Consider the following 24,684-nt stretch of genomic DNA (forward strand, 5'->3'; position numbering starts at 1 on the left):
TTGATATGTATAAGTGAAATGATAAAATTAATATGTGTAAGTGAAATGATAAAGTAAAAGTAAAAATAGTTTATTTTGAAATTTATTTAAGTGTTGAGTTAAAAGTCATGGTAAAATTTTAAAGTAAGTGCAAGAGATCCATTATTTTGGGAATTTGTATATTTAATATATATGAATAAAGGATTTATGAAGTTGAGGTTATTCACTTCAAATATATGAAGGAAGATTTCCGTTGAAGTATTAAGGAAAAAATATATGTACGATCATGAGATGTAAATGAGTATATGTGATAGGTTTGTAATTTTTTGAGTAGCATTGAGTAGTATCATGGAGTAATGGTAAAATTATGATTAGAGAAGCATTCTTAAATGTTTGTTGTACTTTATTTGAAAAGATGATGTAAAGATGCACATGTAATCAATTGAAAAGAAGGGGGTGCGTGTTTCATTATACTTGACAGTGCATAAGGTTCTTGTCCTATAAAAGTCTAAGCATATACACATTGTTTTCTCCTGTTGTTTTGTAAGCCTTGTCAAGTCAAGGCACACATGTAGTAATTGTGTATCATGTATTCTCTTATGCAAAGAGAGGATGTGACATTATGTTATGGAATTAACCACTAGGATAGGTATGAGGACATTAGGAGTATCACATGCTATGTTGATGTGAAATTGGAGAAGTTGAATCTTAGATTAGAGAGGAAAAGTGAGGTGGAGAAATCTAGAAGGTATCTCAGAAATTTGGGACCAAGTTACAATGAAGAGAGGGTTTAATATGTTGATGAATAATGTAACAAAAGGATTCCTATAATTCTATATACTTAGATACATGAGTATAGTGGATGGAACTCATGTATCTCCATAGATGGATTTGTAGAATCCTTTCTAGTTACATTATTCATCAACATCTTAAACTCTCACTTCATTATAACTTGATCCTAAAATTTTGAGACTATCCCACCCTTCTGAGATTAATCCACCTCAATTTACATCAATAATTAGTTGTTTTCAAGAAATATCAAAGTACAAAAATGAAAAAGAAGAAGACTCCATGATAGAAGAAGATGACAACAAAGAGAATAATGAAAGAAGATTATAAGAAGAGAACAATGCAGTGGAAAACGATGGACACTAACGGAAGAATAAAATGATAGAGACAATGATGCAACATCATGGAAAAAATGAATGATTAAGACACAAAGAATAAAGAAAAATAGAAAACATGCAAGGAACTAGATAAATAAAAGAAATAAGGTAATAATAATAATACTCTGTAGATGATCCAAACTGGATCTAGAATAGACTTTTGAGTCTATAAATATTCCTCACAGAGAAAAATGAAAGTCAAAGTATGCTCTTGGAAATAGTCTCATTGCATAGATCTCTTCATTTTGAATCTAATGCAATTTGAATGGGCTAAAACGGACTTCAGATGAAGAAGTTATTGTAAAAATAAGTTTGCCCATTATCCTTAGAAAAGGAGGCGATTTCTTATCAAATGGCTCTTAAGGGAAAAACTGTGTGTTTCTTTAAGTTTATCACATCACAACCTTCATCGCATCACAAATATATATATATATATATGAAGCATTGATATCACATATATATATTATAAAGGGAACATTAAATATCACATCGCAAAACATCCAAAGGGAAGGACTTAGCCAAAGGCACGAGGGTTTAGCGATAAGTGATGAATGCTTTATCGCATCGCACATAACCAAAGGTGATGGACTATGGCTAGTGGCATTACGAAGGGCCGATGAGCGATATGCGATAAGCATCGATTGGTGATCAGAGGAACAAAGCACCCAGACCCCTGCACCAATGCATTTGCGATATGCAATTGTGATCGGCATCGGTGATCGACGATCAGATTGCACGATAAAAAGGGCCAATGCACAATGCGATAGCACTGATAAAGCGATTGCGATAGGTGATCGATGATCAGCGATCAGATTGCAACACAAAGGAGCCATGCACTGAGTGATTGCAATATGCGATCAGACCCGGACCCGATAAGGATTATAGACATGATTGAATAATATTTGAAATCTGGATTTACGGATTTTCTTTATATTTTCCGTGTACTTTGGTTTTTGGCCTACGCAAAGCAATTGCAATATGTGATGAAAGAACGAACCTGAAAATGCTTATAGGGGAGATTTCATATTATTTGAGTTCCGGTTAAATGATTCATGATGCATTTTTCCTATGTATTTATGTTATATTGCTAATTTGAGATTTAGTTCGAAAAGAGGCCGACTGTGTCTTTTCCATTGTAAAACGACTCTTGTTCATCTGTGCCACACTGTAAGTAGGGGCTTTGTAATAGGAATGCATTATAGAAGCATGACAAGAAGCCTTTAGGTCCCCATTTTTCAGATATGATGGTATCAGAGCATCAGGCTGATTAACCCCACCTTCAAAGAAGGTTATATCAGAGTAAGTTATACCAGAGCAGGTTGTATCATGAAGCACGCTGTATCATGATGCAAGTGGTATTAGACCAGAATGCTTGATTGACAGAGCAATCTATATGCTTGTTTGACTTGAAAGGTGTTCAAACAGTAGTAAGGATTTTGCTGTTTAATTTTTTGTAAACTGACTGTTGTTTGAGTTTGTAGAGGTGAAAGCTATTGATAGCTAAGTCCAGGAGAGGACAAGAAGGAAGAAGGGCTGAAGGCATTCTTCTTCTCCCAAAGGACCTCAGAGCAATCCTTAAAGCATAAGAGGTTTGTTGCAAAAGATTGCTTGAATAAGCTCTTTGAAAATTTTGTTTGAAGTTCTTTTGTTCATTTTGATAATGACTACTTCTACAAGTGAGTCCTCAAATTCTTCTTTCTTCACAAGAGTCTTTGATGAAGACATGAAGCAAGACTTGTTCACCATGATGGATATGGTGAGAGAAATGTATGAGGATGGAAGGAAGAGCATCATACTTAGAAGAAGTTGAAATCCATGAAGGAAGAGAAGCAGTTGCTTTCTGACAAACTGCAGGAAATGGATAGGCAACTTCATATTGCAAATATGAACGTGGAAAGGATGCATGAGATGGAGACACAGCTCTTTGTTGCCAAAGAAGCCTTAGTCAAGTATCAGCGTGAAGAAGAGGTAAATAATTCCTATTTGTCTTCAAATTCTTCTAAGAATGTTTATATTAGTTATTTTGAAAAACATACCAAAGGCATAGGGTCCAAGTTGATGTCCGAGATGGGCTATGAAGGAAAAGGCTTGAGTAAAAATGCACAGGGTATTGTTGAGCCAATAATAGTTGAGGAAAGGCCTAAGTATTTGGGTCTTGGCTATGGACAGTCTTATGGAGAAAGTTCCAAAGCTTCCATGAAGACAATTGAAATGGTTCAAAGAAGGAGTTTCATTGCAGGTCTTCTACCTCAAGATTGTGAATATTGTATTCTTGGGGAATGCAATAGTGTGAAGCATGCTTTGCAGAAAGAAGGTGTATATCAGCATACATTTGAACCAGAGTGTTGTGGAAACTCTAAAACCATTGAAGAGGTTGATGGTGTTCCAAAGGGAGCTACTTCTTTATTCAATTCACCTCCTCATGAAGGCAATAAAGGTGAAAGAGAAAGGTATAAATTTGGTTTTAACCATATTCCTTTTGATTATGTTTAACATGATAAATTTCCATATAAGTATGGGAAATGAATTGCATGTTCCTTTTGTGGTTTGGATAACCATAATGTTTCTAGATGTTGGAAGAGAATGGCCACATACAAGAAACTTTTGAAGGAAAAGAAGCAAGAAGCCAAAGGTCCATTGGACAAGGCAAATCATGCTGTCAAGAAGATGCACATGTGTTGCACTTATTGCTATAAGCAAGGACACATTGCTGAAAAGTGTTGGACTCTGAATCCAACAATGCTTCCACGAAACTTGAATAAGGTGGAAAAAGAGAATGGCAGGAATGGAAAGATTGATTCCATGAATGATGTGTTTCAGGATGATTCACATGTTGATGCTGATATGCAGACAAAGGAAGGACCTTTGAAATGGATTGGTAATAAATGGTTATAATTCTTATCCAATTAAGGATTGCATGTCTATTTGATATAATGCATCTATTTGCATTTCTTTGTTAATGGAATGCAAGTTGCAGGTTTTTACCAAGAAGGTGAATGGAAAAGTTGAGTAGGAGACTCACTTTATTACTGCAACATTATGTTCATTTCAGCTTCGCAAGTACAGTGTACTTAAGCGAAATTTGAAGGATGAAACATTATATTCATTTCAGCTTCGAAAGTACAAGTGTGCTTAAGCAAAAGTTGAAGGATGAAATGCATGCATAAGCTTGATATGCATGAAAACGGGGATGTTGATGATTTCCTTGTATTTGAACATGTATGTGTAAATAACTTGAAGGGTTGATTACTTTGTTGTAAACATGCATGTAATGAAATATTGACTTGAGAAAAGTTGATTTGGTCTCTAAGATGGAGATAATGATGAAGTGTTTCATCTTTGAAAAAGAAATTTAAAATTCCTTTTCTACATGCTTAACTTGAAGGGTCAATTGTTTTAAAGGCATGTTTTGTTGGCTTGTTATCTAGTCAATCATTTGTATGCAAATGTAAAGAGATGGAGGTGTTCACAAGATGTGAAATTTGTTTCTTTTGTTGAAGTAGAAGATTAGGCCATCCAGTTGTTGTCTATAATCTTGTTGTTGTTAACAATTGTTGTTGACGGTATGTCAAATAGGTACAAATGAAAATTTTGTGAAGCAGATGTAACTTCACATTAGTTTGAGCCACCTTGGATCAATGATCAGGGAAGAGAAGTTCAAACTACCTTCTATGACCTTCTCAGCAGGAGTTCTACAGGAAGTCAAGGAGGAAGACAGTTCTTCATAGGAGGACAAGCACATCCAGGAAGGGAGTGTTCGAAGGCTTTGGTTCAGAAGCAATATGCAAGGCAAGTATATGGAGGTTGAAAGAAGAGGGTGAAGTACTCTCATTTACTGTTCAAATTAGTATATCAGTCTTTTGGAGTCCAAAAGCATTTTAGTGGGAAGGCGTGATCCAAAATGGATCTAAAATAGACTTCTAAGTCTATAAATATTCCTCACAGAGAAAAATGAAAGTCAAAGGATTCTCTTGGAAATAGTCTCATTGCATATATCTCTTCATTCCGAATCTAACGTAATTTGAATGGGCTAAAACGAACTTTGAATGAAGAAGTTATTGTAAAAAGAAGTTTGTCCATTATCCTTAGAAAAGGAGGAAATTTCTTATCAAATGGGACTTAAGAGAAAAAGTGTGTGTTCCTTTAATTTTATCACATCGTAACCTTCATCGCATCGCAATATATATATATATATATATATATATATATATATATATATATATATATATATATATATATATTATAAAGGGAACATTAAATATCGCATCGCAAAACATCCAAAGGGAAGGACTTAGCCAAAGGCATGAGGGTTTAGCGATAAGCGATGAATGCTTTATCGCATCACACATAACCAAAGGTGATGGACCATGGCCCGTGGAATTGCGAAGGGCCGATGAGCGATATGTGATAAGTGCTGATCGGCAATCAGCAATCGGAGGAATAGAGCACCCAGACCCCTGCACCAATGCATTTGCGATATGCGATTGCGATCAGTGTCGGCGATCAACGATCGGATCGCATGATAAAAAGGGCCAATGCACAATGCGATACATCAATAGTGATACGCCAATGTGATAGCGCCGATAAAGCGATTGCGATAGGCGATTGGCGATCAGACCACAATACAAAGGAGCCATGCACTGAGCAATTGTGATACGCAATCAGAACTAGACCCGATAACGATTATAGACATGATTGAATAATATTTGAAATCCGGATTCGCGGATTTTCTTTGTATTTTTCGTGTATTTGGGTTTTGGGTCTACGCAAAGTGATTGCGATATGCAATGAAAGGATGGACCTGAAAGGCTTATAGGGATGATTGCATATTATTTGAGTTCCAGTTAAACAGCTCATGATGCGTTTTTCTTGTGTATTTCCGTTATATTGCAAATTTGGGATTTAGTCCAAAAAGAGGCCAACTGTGTCTTTTCCATTGTAGAATGGCTCTATTCATCTGTGCCACACTGTAAGCGAGCGTTTTGTAACAGGAATTCATTATAGAAGACGCAGAGCTAGAGGGCCAGACACAGAGCCACATAGCCAGAGAGCTAGAGGGCCAAGCTTAGAGCCATAGAGGAATGATTCCTCATGATTGCATAGAAAGGAACAGATGGAATCTGTAGAGTTGGAGGGTTCTTCAAAGGCCAGAGAGCCAAATAAAGAAGCTAGTTTTTCCTCTCAGAGAGCTATTGGAGCCAGAGCCACTAGAGGTTGGAGGCAGAGCCGTAGTTCCAAAGAAAGCCAGAGAAGCCACCAGAGGTTGGGGGTGATGGCAAAGGGGTGATTCCTCAGAGAGCTGAGCACAACAAAGTTGCAGAGCCGAGAGCCAGAGCCAAGAGCCAGAGCTAGAGAGCCAAATAGCTAGGGATAAAGATGGAATTCTAAGCCCATTGGTTCAGTTGGAACCCTATGGAATTGAGTCAAAGACATGTAAAATAATTCAAGCCATAATCCCAAAGAGCCTAGTCTAGTTGACTAGAGCTCATAGAGACGTAGCCCAAGAGGTTTGGGTGAACTCCTAATTAAACTTGTTGTCTTATGTGTTGGTTTATGCGCTGCATTTTTTACTGTTATGTGTGTGTAAATATAAATAAAGAAAATGAACATAAGCACTTAACAGTTAAAGGCAAACAAAAGCATACACTTATTTAAAGTTCTTTTAATTCCACAAATTGTTAATCATAAGCATAGATCTTGGGAATATATAAGCTTTAGAGAGGGAGAGGTTCTTGTAAGCATGACAAGAAGCCTTTAGGTCCCCATTTTCAGATCAGTAGATGCAAAAGTGATGCAAATGAAAACAACATCCCTAAGTAGTACCCAAATCAATAATGTGGTACAAGCATAATGAGGCATCTAAACTCCCAAAATGTGTTATATTGAAAAGTTTATGGTACTCTTAAAACCCCTTTGTAAATAAAGGTTCATGGCTAAAACGAATAATGTTTTTGGTTAGTAGAAACCATAAAATGTGATGTGTGCGATGTGTTGTTTATGTTAAGAAGAAACCAATTGGGATATTGAAGATTGTAATGGTTGAGGGTACACCAATGTAAAAAACCAAAGGTACAATGATTATGGGTCAACCACACAAAAACCATGTAGACAATGGGTCATGATGTAGGAGGAGTAAAATTATTTATGTTTTTGTAGTTGCATAAAGACAGAGTAGTGAGGATATATGATAAAGGTGCTATTTAAAAGAGAGTTGAACTATGCATTTTAAGGTCACAAGTAGATTTTCCCCTTTAGGGGTTTATTGCTCATTGTTTTCTTCCTTCTTATTTTTTCCTCTCTATTATATTGTTTATTATAGGACATTAAAGCCAACAACTACCATTGACAACCCTGTGCAAATTTAAAATATTAAACTTTGGTATGACTTGTAATGGTTTCAAGGAGAGTTAGCATTTGTGGTATTATTGATCTCTTAGATATACTACTAAGACCTAACATGGACACTATGCTTCCCACACATTAATTCGATTAGAATGCTGCTTTATTATGTTGGATTTGTAGTTGGCTAGTTTTGGGAGGTGGTTATTTCTTAAGAGCCTAAGCTTGTAGTTTCAATCTGACATTCTTTGTTGATAGTTATATTCTGGATTTAAGACTTTTGTGGTTTATATATTCTAACTTAGTAACTGGAGAACCCACAACAAAAACCATTTTTCGTCAACGTTTCAAATCCCAACAGGGATCCATCATCAGGACTTCTTGAATGTTGATAGTAGAAGAGCTTGAATGAGGGTTTTAAATAGTTTTGAGGTGAGTAGATTTAAATGGATGTCGACTTGTTTTAATCATTTTTTAAATAATAATAAATAATTTTCAAATATTTTGAAGTATTTTTTTAAAAACTATTATTTAATATAGTTATTAAAGTAATAATGAATAAATACCTTGATTATTTAATCTTTATCATCAATATTTACTATTAAAGGTTTAATTTATTATTACTGGTTTAATTCAATTAATTCAGTTAATAGATTCAGTAATAGATTGGAACTTAAATAATAATTAATAAAACTAACAATTCATAAAAATAATAGTAATAATTATTATCAAAACTACTAAAATAAATATTTATATTAGATATTCAAATTAATATTCAATATATATTAGTATGTGAATATATATAAAAAAATTATGTGAATATATGAATATTTAATATTAATATTAAATATTAAATATTAAATACTAAAAATATATTAATAATAATAATAATATTATAATTAATAATAATATTAATGTTAATGTATTAAAGTAAATAATAATAATTAATAACTAATTAATACCAAATCCTAATAATCACTACTAAATGATTAATTTTTATTTATTTAATTAATAGAATTATTCATAGGTTTTAATAAATAATTAATAATAACATTTCATAACAATAATTAATGATAATAGTAATGGCTAATATCATAATTATTATTGTAAATGTTATAAATCATACCTAATAGTATTGAAAATTATTATTATTGTTGAAAATTAATATGGAGAGTAACAATGAAAGTAATGCTACTAACTACTAAATGCTAAAATAGGAGAGGGAGATATTTACCCACTGAACACTATACCTGAGATGTACTGGGGATCTTAACTTCTCTGATTAAGGGGAGCCAGCTTCCACTAATCTCAATACCATTGTCCCTGTTGAGATTATGTGGATGTTTGAAAATCTCAAGAGCTTCTCTGATCTTTCGCCTATGATGTTTTTCTTCCCAAGCGATAATTGAAGCGTTTTCCAAGTAGACTTGGTGCTTGCTTTTTGAGGAATGCTCTGCAAGGGCTGAAGTTCAAGACCTTTCATTCCTAATATCAACTCCATATTCCTTGAGTCTTGTCCGCAGGGATCGACCTGTTTCACAAATGTAACTTTTTCCACGTGAAAAATCTATTTTATAGACTCCCTTAAGTTGATGTTTATTAATATTATCTTTGACAAACCTCATACCTTGTCTAATAGTTCCAGGGGCTGAGAATTGCGTGATTATGTTTTTCTTTCTAAGGGTTTTAGCAATCTTGTCTATCACTCCTTGAATATAAGGTAGAAAAACCCTTCCACACTGAGGCTGGTCTTGAGCTTTAGGCTTATGAGATAACACCTTTCTTTCAGTTCTCTCTATAGCTGTTTTAATTTCTTTTTCTTTGTAGCCTATACCTTTAAAAGCTGAAACTAAATGCTTCTTTTCTTTATCCAAATGCTTAGAGTCAGAAATTCGAAGGGCTCTGATGGCTAGAGTGTTTAGAACACCAAACTTCTGGGTTGGGTGATGGTGGGAATCGGCGTGGAGGTAGCTTTCTGTGTGGGTTGACTTCCTGAAAACCTTATGTCCCAAAGAGCCATCCTCCTTCCTGATGATGAGTACGTCTAAAAATGGGATGCTCATGTTTTCTTCTAGCTCCATAGTAAATTTTATTTTTGGGGAGATAGAGTTGAGGTGAATAAAAAACTTGTCAAGTTTTGCTTTACCATGAGTCAATTTTATATTGTTATCATCGACGAATTGCTTCCACCAGGCTGGCTTCAAAGGGTATGATTCGAGGGCTTTCTTTTCAAAGTATTCCATGTATAAGTTGGCCTCAATTGGTGAAAGGGGTGATCCCATTGCCACCCAGATGTCTGCTCATAATATTCTCCTTGGAAGGTGAAAACAGTTGATTGTAAACATATTTAAGCCAGTCTAGCAGTTCTTGGATCAGTGACATCTTTTATAACCTGAATGGCTTCATCAAGAGGAATCTTGGTGAATAAGGATACTACGTCAAAGCTAACAAGGATGTCATCACGGTCTACCCTCTCATTTTTAATAAGATTTACAAAATCATGCGATTCCACTAATCTCAATACCATTGTCCTTGTTGAGATTATGTGGATGTTTGATAATCTCAAGAGCTTCTCTGATCTTTCGCCTATGATGTTTTTCTTCCCGAGCGATAATTGAAGCATTTTCCAAGCAGACCTGGTGCTTGGTTTTTGAGGAATGCTCTACAAGGGCCGAAGTTTGAGACCTTTCATTCCTAATATCAGCTCCATGTTCATTGAGTCTTGTCTGCAGGGATCGACCTGTTTCACCAATGTAACTTTTTCCACATGAACAATCTATTTTATAGACTCCCTTAAGTTGATTTTTATTAATATTATCTTTGACAGACCTCATACCTTGCCTAATAGTTCCAGGGACTGATAATTGCATGATTATATTTTTCTTTCTAAGGATTTTAGCAATCTTGTCTGTCACTCCTTGAATATAAGGTAGAAAAACCCTTCCACACTGAGGTTGGTCTTGAGCCTTAGGCTTATAAGATAACACCTTTCTTTGAGCTCTCTCTATAGTTGTTTTAATTTATTTTTCTTTGTAGCCTATACCTTTAAAAGCTGAAACTAAATGCTTCTTTTCTTCATCCAAGTGCTCAAAGTTAGAAATTCGAAGGGCTCTGATGGCTAGAGTGTTCAGAACACCAAACTTCTGGGCTGGGTGATGGTGGGAATCGGCGTGGAGGTAGCTTTCTGTGTGGGTTGACTTCCTTAAAACCTTATGCCCCAAAGAGCCATCCTCCTTCTTGATGATGAGTATGTCTAAAAATGGGATGCTCATGTTTTCTTCTAGCTCCATAGTAAATTTTATTTCTGGGGAGATAGAGTTGAGGTGAATAAAAAACTTGTCAAGTTCTGCTTTACCATGAGTCCATTTTATATTGGTATCATCGACGAATCGCTTCCACCAGGCTGGCTTCAAAGGGTATGATTCAAGGGCTTTCTTTTCAAAGTATTCCATGTATAAGTTGGCCACAATTGGTGAAAGGGGTGATACCATTGCCACCACAGATGTCTGCTCATAATATTCTCCTTGGAAGGTGAAAATAGTTGATTGTAAACATATTTCAGCCAGTCTAGTAGTTCCTGGATCAGTAACATCTTTTATAACCTGAATGGCTTCATCAAGAGGAATCTTGGTGAAGTCCTGATGATGGATCCCTGTTGGGATTTGAAACATTGACAAAAATGGTTTTTATTGTGGGTTCTCTAGTTACTAAGTTAGAAGATATAAACCACAGAAGTCTTAAGAATCATTTCCCTATGTGGAGGGGATACATGGAGTGAAATCATTTTACTTGAAAATTTAGGGTGAAGATAGCTAGAAGAGCTATAGACCTTCATTTAAACCCTCATTCAAGCTCTTCTACTATCAACATCCAAGAAGTCCTGATGATGGATCCCTGTTGGGATTTGAAACGTTGATGAAAAATGGTTTTTACTGTGGGTTCTCCGGTTACTAAGTTAGAAGATATAAACCACAGAAGTCTTAAGAATCATTTCCCTATGCGGAGGGGATACATGGAGTGAAATCATTTTACTCGAAAAATTTAGGGTGAAGATAGCCAGAAGAGTTGCATACCTTCATTTAAACCCTCATTCAAGCTCTTCTACTATCAACATTAAATAAGTCCTGATGATGGATCCCCATTGGGATTTGAAACGTTGACGAAAAATGGTTTTTACTGTGGGTTCTCCGGTTACTAAGTTAGAAGATATAAACCACAGAAGTCTTAAGAATCATTTCCCTATGCGGAGGGGATACATGGAGTGAAATCATTTTACTTGAAAAATTTAGGGTGAAGATAGCTAGAAGAGTTGCAGACCTTCATTTAAACCCTCATTCAAACTCTTCTACTATCAACATTCAAGAAGTCCTGATGATGGATCCCTGTTGGGATTTGAAACATTGACAAAAAATGGTTTTTACTATGGGTTCTCTAGTTACTAAGTTAGAAGATATAAACCACAGAAGTCTTAAGAATCATTTCCCTACACGGAGGGGATATATGGAGTGAAATAATTTTACTCGAAAAATTTAGGGTGAAGATAGCTATAAGAGCTGCAGACCTTCATTCAAACCCTCATTCAAACTCTTCTACTATCAACATTCAAGAAGTCCTGATGATGGATCCATGTTGGGATTTGAAACGTTGACGAAAAATGGTTTTTACTGTGGGTTCTCCGGTTACTGAGTTAGAAGATATAAACCACAGAAGTCTTAAGAATCATTTCCCTACGCGAAGGGGATACATGGAGTGAAATCATTTTACTCGAAAAATTTAGGGTGAAGATAGCTAGAAGAGCTCCAGACCTTCATTTAGACCCTCATTCAAGCTCTTCTACTATGAACATACAATTCAAGCTCTTCTACTATCAAAATACAAGAAGTTCTAATGATGTATCCATCTTGGGATTTGAAACGTTGACGAAAAAATGGTTTTTACTGTGGGTTCTCCGGTTACTAAGTTAGAAGATATAAACCACAGAAGTCTTAAGAATCATTTCCCTATGCAGAGGGGATACATGGAGTGAAATCATTTTACTCGAAAAATTTAGGGTAAAGATAGCTAGAAGAGCTGCAGACCTTCATTTAAACCCTCTTTCAAGCTCTTCTACTATCAACATTCAAGAAGTCCTGATGATGGATCCCTATTGGGATTTGAAACGTTGATGAAAAATGGTTTTTACTATGGGTTCTCCGGTTACTAAGTTAGAAGATATAAATCACAGAAGTCTTAAGAATCATTTCCCTATGTGGAGGTGATACATGGAGTGAAATCATTTTACTCGAAAAATTTAGGGTGAAGATAGCTAGAAGAGTTGCAAACCTTCATTTAAACCCTCATTCAAGCTCTTCTGCTATCAACATTCAAGAAGTCCTGATGATGGATCCTTGTTGGGATTTGAAACGTTGACGAAAAATGGTTTTTACTGTGGGTTCTCCGGTTACTAAGTTATAAGATATAAACCACAGAAGTCTTAAGAATCATTTCCCTATGCGGAGGGGATACATGGAGTGAAATCATTTTACACGAAAAATTTAGTGTGAAGATATCTAGAAGAGCTGCAGACCTTCATTTAAACCCTCATTCAAGCTCTTCTACTATCAACATTCAAGAAGTCCTAATGATGGATTACGAAAAATGGTTTTTACTGTGGGTTCTCCGGTTACTAAGTTAGAAGACATAAACCATAGAAGTATTAAGAATCATTTCCCTACGCAGAGGGGATACATGGAGTGAAATCATTTTACTTGAAAAATTTAGGGTGAAGATAGCTAGAAGAGCTGCAGACCTTCATTTAAACCCTCATTCAAGCTCTTCTACTATCAACATACAAGAAGTCCTAATGATGGATCCATGTTGGGATTTGAAACGTTGATGAAAATTGGTTTTTTCTGTGGGTTCTCCGGTTACTAAGTTAGAAGATATAAACCAAAGAAGTCTTAAGAATCATTTCCCCATGCAGAGGGGATACATGGAATGAAATCATTTTACTCAAAAAATTTAGGTTGAAGATAGCTAGAAGAGCTGCAGACCTTCATTTAAACCCTCATTCAAGCTCTTCTACTATCAACATTCAAGAAGTCCTGATGATGGATCCCTGTTGGGATTTGAAACGTTGACGAAAAATGGTTTTTACTGTGGGTTCTCCAGTTACTAAGTTAGAAGATATAAAACACAAAATTCTTAAGAATCATTTCCCTATGCGGAGGGGATACATGGAGTGAAATCATTTTACTTGAAAAATTTAGGGTGAAGATAGCTAGAAGAGCTGCAGACCTTCATTTAAACCCTCATTCAAGCTCTTCTACTATCAACATTCAAGAAGTCCTAATGATGTATCCCTGTTGGGATTTGAAACGTTGACAAAAAATGGTTTTTACTGTGGGTTCTCCAGTTACTAAGTTAGAAAAAAAAAATACTTCAAAATATTTCAAAATTATTTATTATTATTTAAAAAGTGATTAAAACAAGCCGACATCCATTTAAATCTACTCACCTCAAAACTATTTAAAACCCTCATTCAAGCTATTCTACTATCAACATTCAAGAAGTCCTGATGATGGATCCCTGTTAGGATTTGAAACGTTGATGAAAAATGGGTTTTACTATGGGTTCTCTGGTTACTAAGTTAGAAGTTATATTCTGCTTTAGATAAATTTAGAACTGTTTGGAATCTAAACAACATACTCAAGAGGTATCAAATTCAGTCAACACAATTTCAAGAGATTAACATTAATTACAATTAAGCTTGTAGTTTCAATCTGACATTCTTTGTTGATAGTGATATTCTGCTCTAGATAAATTTAGAACTGTTTGGATTTGTGAGGTATGAAATTCAGTGAACACAATTTCAAGAGATTAACATTAATTACAATTAAATGTGGTTGATCACTATTTTACTAAATATTAAAATGAGCTAAAAAAATTGCATATTTTCAAGTTGTTTTTCCCTCTCTTTGGTTTTGATTTTCATAAATAAAAAATTGGTTAAGAATGATGTGTTTGTTAATATGATTAATATTTATTATTGTAAAAAATTGCATCCTTTATTTACTCATATTTACATTTTCCATGAATAAAGTCGTCATTCTTTGTTAAAAAGGTTACAATTTATTTGATTCATAAACTAAACGCGATTTCTAGTTACTATGCAGGTAGGAACGATAAAAGTTTTGAAGTCACGTATGTTCTTGATTTAAAACTACCACAGTTAGGAAACAATTAAAAGTAATTCTTTGCAAAGAACCTTTTTGGAGTATCGAAGTTCTTTGTTTCTGATTCTTGAATTGTTTGAAGTGGTATAAATAGAAAATAACTTGGGATTGATATAGTTATTTGGTTGATATTTTAAGAGTTATTATAAATTTGGATATATGTTTATATATCTAAATTTGATTTGGTTTCTATATCTATGTAATATGAATGCTTTTCATCTTTTTAAAAATTAATATGGTTATAGTTTTTTAATCCAAATTATTTTATCTGAATTTTATGTTGAAGCAATTTTTCTAATACTAATAAATATCACTGGATTTTTATGGTTTTAATTTAATTTATTATAATTTATAATATATTTAAAATGGTATATGTATTTATGATATTTAATATTTAAGTATTTTCTCTATTGAAATATTATTTTATTTATATTTTATTATTTTAGAGTGGGAAATTTATTTATAAATATTTAATTTAGAATTGATGTTTCCTTCTTAAAAAGTATGAATTTGTATTATTTTCATTTACTATATAAAAATTTCTATCTTTCTAGAATGAAATGTGTGTTTATGAACATCTAATTTAACATTCTATGTTACGACCATTTCTCCTCAATTCAAATTCCATTTAATTTATTTTAATACTATTCTCTATTTCTCCAAAGTCCATAAAAATTTATAAACACTCATAGTTGTATTTTCTCTCTACTATAAATTTCACTATATTTGCATCTAGATAATAAAACTAAAAATGTTGATTTATGTGTATTTAATATGATATTCTAGTTGACATTTTGTCATCTCACTACTAAATACTTTTAATTTACTTCTATCTATATATTTATAAATATTTAATTTAGTATAATGTACATTTAAAATATCTAATTTAGTATTTTATAAATTTTTATGATAAAAATTATAAATATTTTAATGTTAAATTTTTAATTAAAAATATAGATTTATATCATAGTTAATTTCTTTAATTTTTTAATGTCAAAATTTTTTATAAATACAAAAAAAATAATTAAATAAAAATTCCTCATCTTTATTATTTAATTATTTATGAATTAACCAATTACTTATGAATTAACCAAATTGTACAATAAAAAGTCAATATACATAAATCACTTTCTTATTATAAATTAAAATAATGTATATAGAATTAATTTAGGCATGGATTAATGAATATACTTGTATGGAGAGTGATTTATTATTATAAATTAAAATAATGTATTTGTAATTAATTTAGGAATGGATTAATGAATATACTTGGACCTCACTCTCAATATAACATGTATTAACTAAAACGTTTTTAATTTAATTTTATATTATTTTAGTTATATATTTATTTTTTAATGGTAGGTTACTTGGAAGACTTAAGGCTATTAAGTTATTAGATATTTAAACATTTATAAATAGGTGTTGTTTAATTATTTTGAGTTTTAAATTATTTTGCTTAAATTCTGTGGAATAATTTTTTATTGGAGATTTTTCATTGTTTAAATAGTGTTTTTAAAACATAAATTGATTCAACACTTGAAAACTTTATGAATTTTCTAATTATTCAAAATTCATAACTAAACTCATGATCCCAACAAATCCATATTAAATTTGAGATAAATTTGATTTAAAAATATATCCGAAAATATTCCAAAACTTAAATTACAAATTTATGAATATAGTTGAAATAATGATTCTACCCCTTCAAATTTATTTTTAAACCTAACTAATAATTAAATAAATCAATTATTACCTTTTTACCTTCTATATATTTTTAAGCTAAATAATAAATAATTTACAGATATAATTATTATTAATTAAATGCCACATGCTCTCGCACATAAAGCACTTGATGCTATTTAGCCCTGATCTTATTCCGAACTTTCTGTTAAATTTAAATTATGATCGCCACTCTCTTTTTCTTGGTTGGTGGAGAGACACTACAAATTTAATACAATGGTTTGGTGGCTTAAACGAGTGGTGACTTTCATAAATATCTGCGATTTAGTTCAATATGAGATTCACTAGAGGCGTTTCCGGGCCTCTCATTCATCCATTTCAACTATTTAAGACCTCCGAACCCATGTATTTCCATCCATTTGCTTACTCAGTTAAGACTATAAGAAGTGTACCACGGAACCGAAATTTGCAGGAAGAAAACCATGGAATTGCTGGAACAGGTAGGTCTTCCCAATGGCCTCATACCGCTTGATGATATTCAAGAATGTGGGTACGTGAGGGAAACTGGGTTTGTGTGGACGAAGTGGAATAAGGTGGAGCACGAGTTCAAGGCAATCGGGAGAGTGGTACAATATGGCACAGAGATCAGTGGGTATGCTGAGCAACAGAAGATGAAGAAGGTGAGTGGAGTGAAGAGCAAGGAGCTTCTTGTGTGGATCACCATCTCTGAGATCTCCATTGATGATCCATCCAGCGGCAAGATTTGTTTCAAGAGTGCTATCGCTGGGATTAAGAAGTCCTTCCCTGTCGGTGCTTTTGAGATTGAAGAGAATGATAACAAGTAAATGAGTGAAGAGCAAGGAGCTTCTGTGTGGATCACCATCTCTGACCATCTCTGAGATCTCCATTGATGATCCATCCAATGGCAAGATTTGCTTCAAGAGCGCTATCGCTGGGATTAAGAAGACCTTCCCTGTCGGTGCCTTTGAGATCGAAGAGAATGATAACAAGTAAATGATGGGCTCTTTTAAGTAAATAAATATTGTTTTTAAATCATTTTGTAGCAGAGAGTGTGCAGTGGACAATTTAAGAGATTTGAATAGCCAGTAAATGTTTGATATTTTGATATCTACTCATAAATTCTTTAAAATGATATCATATTTGTTTTCTTGTTTGACAACTAAAATTTGATTTAAATCTCTAAGCCATCTACGTGTTATATGAAGAATTAGCAGCGTAAGTAATGGAAACCGTAGGAAACCGTAAATTGATTGAAAGATGATTTAGAGTATATATATATATATGAATTATTCATATGTATAATCCGAGTGTTAATAATGTAAATGGTAAATCCACTGAAAGAGGAATTAGTAAGTAACGTGAACTTTGCATTGGTGGTGATGAAAAGGTTAAATGTTCCTTTTTCAGTTTTTCATATTTATTGATTTCTCCCATGTCAATTGTGCATGCTGAAATAGATGATAGATATATTGCTATTACCTATCTGTTAGTTTTATATAGTAGGGAATTTGTAGCTATGTATTGCCGTTTTGTTTTCTCCAATTTCAATTCTGCATATTTATTACTGAGATAGATGTCTTGTTATTTTGGTGAGATAGGTTACATATATATTGTTATTTTGGTAGGGATTTTCTAGCTACATATTATGGTTTGGTTGGTTTGGTTGACATGTTAGCTCAACTTACTATGCTTATAATATTTATACTAATGGTTGAACTTTTCTCATGCTATGGCCTTTGAAAAAAGATGCTTTTGTTTCTTTTAAATTTGTTTAAGGTTTTTATATTTTATAAAAAAGTGATCAAAATAGTTTATAAAGAGGTGATTAAAACTTGATCTTTTGATATAATTAGATGATTTTTTCTTTTTTCTTTTCCAAGTTATCTTTGAAATTTATTTATGGCTTTACAATTTATAAAGAAGTATTATTAGATGGAATTTGTTTTTGTGATAGCTATAAATTGTATGAAGACTAGGTTTTTTTTTGAATAAGCATTCATCATATTGAATCAGATATTTAATTTTAAATAAAAAGATATATATATATATATATATATATATATATATATATATATATAAAATTCAAAATGTCATGGAAATTATTATAAATAGTTACTATAAAGTATGTGTGTTTTAACATTAAGATTTTTTTCGTTAAGATAATTATTTGATAAATTTGATGAAGTGGTAGATTAAATAAGTTTTGTTTATAATTATGGTTTTTTTGGCATGGTTTTGGTGACACATGGTGTATTTCCCATATTATTTCATGTAATAAAGCTTTAAAGTAGGTTTAAAATTATTTATTGTAAGGTGTTAGAAGTTAGTAGGTTTCATGTTCACTTGACCAATAATTTATTCATATTTAAACAAAGGGTAATCAAAACTTCATGACTAGTTTTTTCTCATACAGTTTTTTTCAAGAAATTTGTGGAGTGTTGTTGCTATGTTAAAATTAATTATATTTATCTTTCTAGCATGTGTATTCCTAACATGTGGTATCAAAGTCATAATTGTGAGCTGTTACATGAGACTATCATGAAGATGGTCAGATAAAATGAATACAGTGTGGATGGATCACTTAGTTTTTTCCAAGAAATTTGTGTTGTGTTGTTTTTATGTTATAACTAATTATATTTATCTTTTTTGCATGTTTATTCCTAACTTGTGGTATTAGAGCCATCAATGTGAGTTGTTGCATGAGACTATCATGAAAATGGTTAGGTGGAATGAATCAAGGGATCCACTAGATTTTTTTGAGAAATTTGTGTTTTGTTGTTGCTATGTTCTATAGTTAATTATGCTTATCTTTGTTGCACGTTTGTTCCTAATAGGTTGTATTAGAGCTGTCATTTTGAGTTATTGCGTGACAATGTCATGAGGATGGTTAGGTGGAATGAATGAGTGTGGATACATGGTTTGGTTTATTCCAAGAAATTTGTGTAGTATTGTTTCTATATTATAATTAATTATATTTATCTTTATTGCATGTTTACTTGTAACATGTGGTATCAGAGCCATCATTGTGAGTTGTTGCATGTGACTATCATGAAGATGGTGGTGGAATGAATCAAGGACTTTTAGAAAATTTGTGTAGAGTTATTGCTACATTGTAATTAATTATATTTAAATTTCTTGTAAGTGCCTTTATCACAAAAGGGAAAAAAAAGGTACATTGGAGATGTTTTTTTATCACAAAAGGAGAAAAAAAAATTGGAGATCATTTTTTTTAAACTACATGTAAATGGGCATATGCATAGCCCTAGTAAAGTCAAGAGTGATAAGTGGAGGGCATGGGGTTTTCCTAGATTGAAGTCAAAGAATTTCTCTAAGTAAAATTTAAAGGAAAGATTGATAGACAAAATTGACTTAGTCAAATGAATTTAACATATAATCATGGTGTCAAAAGTGAATAGGTGTTGGATTCACTTAATATGTAATTTGAGTTTTAGCCATACCAGCTTCAGAGCCTAATACTTCAAAGTTGTTCGCAATATCCAATCCCGGGCCATCCCATCCCGGCAGGCAACTCAGGGGCCGAGGCCATCCCCAAACCAGGGGCACTATCATGGGGCTGGTGCTTTGAGGATTTGTGGTGCTTGACTTGAGTCCATTGCTCTCTTGATCCCCCAGAAGGTGTTTCCATGGAGTCAGCCACTTTAGGGAAGCCTTTAGCAAAGTGCCCATTTCATGGCACAGTTTTCACTTGAACGAAAACTCATCATAGTCAACCTCTTGTACACGCAACCAACTATCCATACAAAGGCTAATTTCCGCCAAAAACCATTTTTCTAGGTCCACCTCCACCCAGATCTGAGAATAGGAGAATAGGCCATCCTTAAGTTTAGATCAATCAATGTATTTCCCAAGAGAGTTCCCAATCAGCCGGAAGGTCGCATCATTCCAACAATGGAGTGGGAGGTAAGGGAGTTTCACCCAAACTAGAACTGAGGAAGGAACATGACAGTCGGGATTGAAATTGGGACTCCACCTATCCAGGTAGAACCCCTGGACCCCCATAAAATACGAGCCACTCCGAAAAACAAGGTCCCTATCTAGACAATTTTCAAAGTAAAAAATGTAGAACCCTTTGCCACAGAAGGAGGAAATCACTCCCCCCTTGATCAGATGATTCTAGTTTTTTTCAACCCAAGCCTTAACAATACGAGGAGAAGGCCAGAGGCCCATGAACTGCCTAATGAGGCCTCTGTCAGCCATGTGGAGAGCTCTCGAATGAGCTTGAAGGGCAAATATATCAATTTTGGGGATATCATTAGCTTTCTTCACAAACTTAGAGTCCCCTTGCTTGCAGAATTTCAGGCCAGAGGCCACAAGAGAGTTGAACGCAGCTATTTCCTCCTGCAGAGGCACATTGGAAGCCTGCAAAGGCACATCCTGAGAAAGTGCTGACATGCCCACCTCAAAGGTCGATAGGACCAATCCTAAGAAACCTATCATCCCTTCCAACTAAAACCGCAGAAGACGAGCAAACAATATAGCAGGAGGCGCCCGAGGAGGAAGGAGCACAATGCTACGACAACCAAGTGAACACAAGAGACAATGCAGAGGGACAGGGACTCCAAGCCAAGTGGCATGACTACAATAGGCGTTAACAAACCGGAGAAACAAAAAACAAGACAAAAGAGCCAGACTCGCCTCCGAAAGAGGCAAAGAGGCAGGGATAGCGAGCCAAACGGGCTTGCCCCGAGCAACCGTGGTCAGACAGTAAACACTAGCAGAAACCGATAAGCAAAAAACTCCATGGGCACAGACCTGCCATAGGGAGATGGCTGCCAGAGCTTAGGTCAAGCCACCATGGGTCATTACTTCCAAAAATGTTTATGAATTCAACTAATACAAAATATTGCTAACACATAAAATTTCGTAAAAAAAACATCATATACTATGTTAATAATAAGTATATGTAATTTTATTACATTTATAATATATACATTAAGATATATAAAATTGTCCAAAATATCTTCATAAGATTAAGAGTTTCAAGTAAAACAAACAATTCAAAAAACTTATTCCTTTAGCCATAAGTTTTTTTATCTTGCAATTTCTTTCCCTCCATTTATTTTCTCCTATTTCCAATTCAATTATATAATAAAAATACATTTTTTATCAATAAAACAATACAAAAATATAAAGTTATAGTCCTTACATTTCACAAAAATTAATAGCTGACAGTTGATTATATAACAATGGCTCAATGTTTATCACTTAACAAACCTAGAACAACCATACGCAAACAAGCTATAACATGTGAGACACACTCTTGTGGTTACTATACATGAGATTTGACAAAAGGTTTTTGGAGTAATATAGTACAACATTGTAAACTTGGAAAACAATATGGGGCTAGTGTTGGAGTAACATCTGCATCATAATTAATGTCTAATGTCTATGTGTAAATGTCATATGAAGTTAGGGATGAATAATTATGATGATTGAATTTGAATAAGTAAATAAATTGTTATGATTATTTATAGTTATATAAAAGGCCAATTGTACACTAAATGTAATATAGAAGATCATATAATCTAGTATCTTTTCCCTCCCGAGTTTATTGTCCTCTATGTCCTTGCTTCTTAATTTTTCATATCTATTTACTTGTGTTTATTAGGTTGGAATTGAATAAGTAAATAAATTGTTAGGAATATTTATAGTTATATAAAAGGCCAATTGTACACTAAATGTAATGTAGAAGATCATACAATCCAATATCATTTCCCTCCCGAGTTTATTGTCCCGTGTTCTTGCTTCTTAATTTTTCATATCTATTTACATGTGTTTATTATAGGTTAATAAATTGTATATTATACTCTGATAAATCCCACAATTGGTATTAGAGCTAGCAATATCTGTTATCTCCAAAATCTTCCAATAGTGCTATATCTTCAGAGGTTTGTGAAAGAGCCAAGAAAGCATGATTTGTCTTCCCATATGACTGCAAAGGACTGCAACTTTGGGATGTGGTGGATGTGTAAAGAAATTGCAAAAATTGCTGTGATACAAGAATGTAACGAGGTAAAATAGTCACGCTTAGTGGAAAACAAGATTGAGCACTCGCAATTTGAAACAAGAGAAGGAACGAGGAAGAGATCACAGTGAGTTATACTGTAGATCGAGTGTTTGCAAGAACAAACAACAATTACGCATTTAGGTTTTGGTTAACAAAAAAAATGTCGAACTAACGACATATAAGATTGGTGAGTCAATGCAGTTGTTTCTGTTAATTTTATGGTTGACACCAATTATTGTTATAAAAAAATAGACAAAAGGAAAAATGGCTTTCTAATGCAGAAAACTTGGTATCCATGGACGTATGAGAGAATCTACCAACGAGTGGAAGTAATTTAAAAACAAATAGTTTGCATGAGTATGCAGTCGTGTTGTAACAACCCTACAAACCCTTTCTTATTTTTGGTAAAAGAAATGAAATTGACATTTCCCACAAAAATAATTAAAGAAAACATAAAGCGGTTCAGAATTGCCAAAAATTTACGGAACATGCTGCATAACTTGAATGAAAATAGGGTAGGAGTGATGCCAAAAGGAATTTGGTCCATGTTAAAGGGAGTGCAGTCTATGTTAACAGGGATTCTTGACTAACGAGTTAAAAGGAATTCAGTCTCTGTTAAAAGGGATTCTTGACTAACGAGTTAAGAGGAGTTCAGTCTATGTTAAAAGGGATTCTAGACTAACGAGTTTGAACATGATCCAAAGGTCAAGAAAGGAGGATAGAAGATGATGAAGAGGATCCTATGAAAAAGAAAAGTATATATAAAATCATTGGAGAAGTACTAAAATTAAAGACATTAAAAGTTTATATGTATAAGTGAAATGATAAAATTGATATGGATAAGTGAAATTATAAAGTAAAAGTAAAAATGGTTTATTTTGAAATTTATTTAAATTTTGAGTTAAAAGTCATAGTAAAATTTTAAAGTGTATGAGCATCTATTATTTTGGGTATTTGTATATTTAATATATATCAATTAAGGATTTATGAAGTTGAGGTTATTCACTTCAAATGTATGAAGGAAGACTTCTCTTGAAGTGTTAAGGAAAAAATATATGTACATTCATGAGATATAAATGAGTATATGTAATGGGTTTGTAATTTTTTTAAGTAGTATTTTTGTAATTTCTTGAGTAGTATCATGGAGTAATGGTCAAATTGTAATTAGAGAAGCATTTTTAAATGTTTGTTGTATTTTATTTGAATATGATGTAAAGATGCACATGTAATCAATTGAAAAGCACGGGGTGCATATTTCATTATACTCAACAAACGAGCTGTTTTCCCCTGGTGTTTTGTAAGCCTTGTCAAGTCAAGGCACACATGTAGTAATTGTGTAGCATGTATTCTCTTATGCATAGAGAGGATGTGAAATTAAGTTATGGAATTAACCATTAGGATAGGTATGAACATGTAAGAAGTATCACATGCTATCTTGATGTGAAATTGGAGAAGTTGAATCTTCAATTAAAGGGGAAAAATGAGGTGGATTAATCTAGAAGGTATCTCAGGAATTTGGGACCAAGTTATAATGAAGAGAGGGCTTAAGATGTTGATGAATCATGTAACACAATATTGATCCCTAAAATTATATCTATGGAGATAGATGAGTAGAGTGGATGACACTCATGTATCTCCATAGATGGATTTGTAGAATCATTTCTACTTACATGATTCATCAACCTCTTAACCTCTCGGTTCATTATAACTTGGTCCTAAAATTTTGAGATTATCCCAACCTTTTGAGATTAATCCACTTCACTTTGCATCAGTAATTAGTTGTTTGCAAGAAAAATCAAAGTACCAAAATGAAAGAGAAGAAGATTCCATAATAGAAGAAGATGACAACAAAGAGTATGATGAAAGAAGATGATGAGAAAAGAATGATGTAGTGACAAAGAGTGGACACTAATGGAAGAAGATGATGAAAGAGAAAATGATGCATCATCGTGGAAAAAATGAATGATGAAGACACAAATAATAAAGAAGAGAGAAAACATACAAGGAAGTAGATAAATAAAAGAAACAAGGTAAGAATAATATTATTGTGTACATGAAAAAACGATGCAAATGAAAATAGCATCCCTAAGTAGTACCCAAATCAATAATGTGGTACAAGCATAATGGGGCATGTAAACTCCCAAAATGTGCTATATTGGAAATTTTATGGTACTCTTAAAACCACTTTGTAAATAAAGGTTCATGGCTAAAACCATTAATTTTTTTGGTCAACAGAAACCACACAATGTGATGTGTT

The 24,684-nt window shown here is 33.3% G+C and overlaps 1 protein-coding gene across 1 annotated transcript; it reads left to right on the top strand.

Annotated features, from left to right (window-relative positions):
* Positions 1 to 1,826: 1,826 nt before the first annotated feature.
* Positions 1,827 to 17,223, top strand: LOC149181812 (uncharacterized protein At5g01610-like). Its single transcript, XM_089414329.1, has 2 exons — positions 1,827 to 1,935; positions 16,826 to 17,223. Exons 1-2 carry the CDS (start codon positions 1,827 to 1,829, stop codon positions 17,221 to 17,223), a joined length of 507 nt encoding a protein of 168 aa, XP_089270455.1.
* The last annotated feature ends 7,461 nt before the right edge of the window (positions 17,224 to 24,684 follow it).

Source organism: Pinus tabuliformis, chromosome 3_2, assembly GCF_031772625.1.
Source record: "Pinus tabuliformis cultivar Carrire ecotype Pingquan chromosome 3_2, CPIR1, whole genome shotgun sequence".
Taxonomy (NCBI): Eukaryota; Viridiplantae; Streptophyta; class Pinopsida; order Pinales; family Pinaceae; genus Pinus; species Pinus tabuliformis.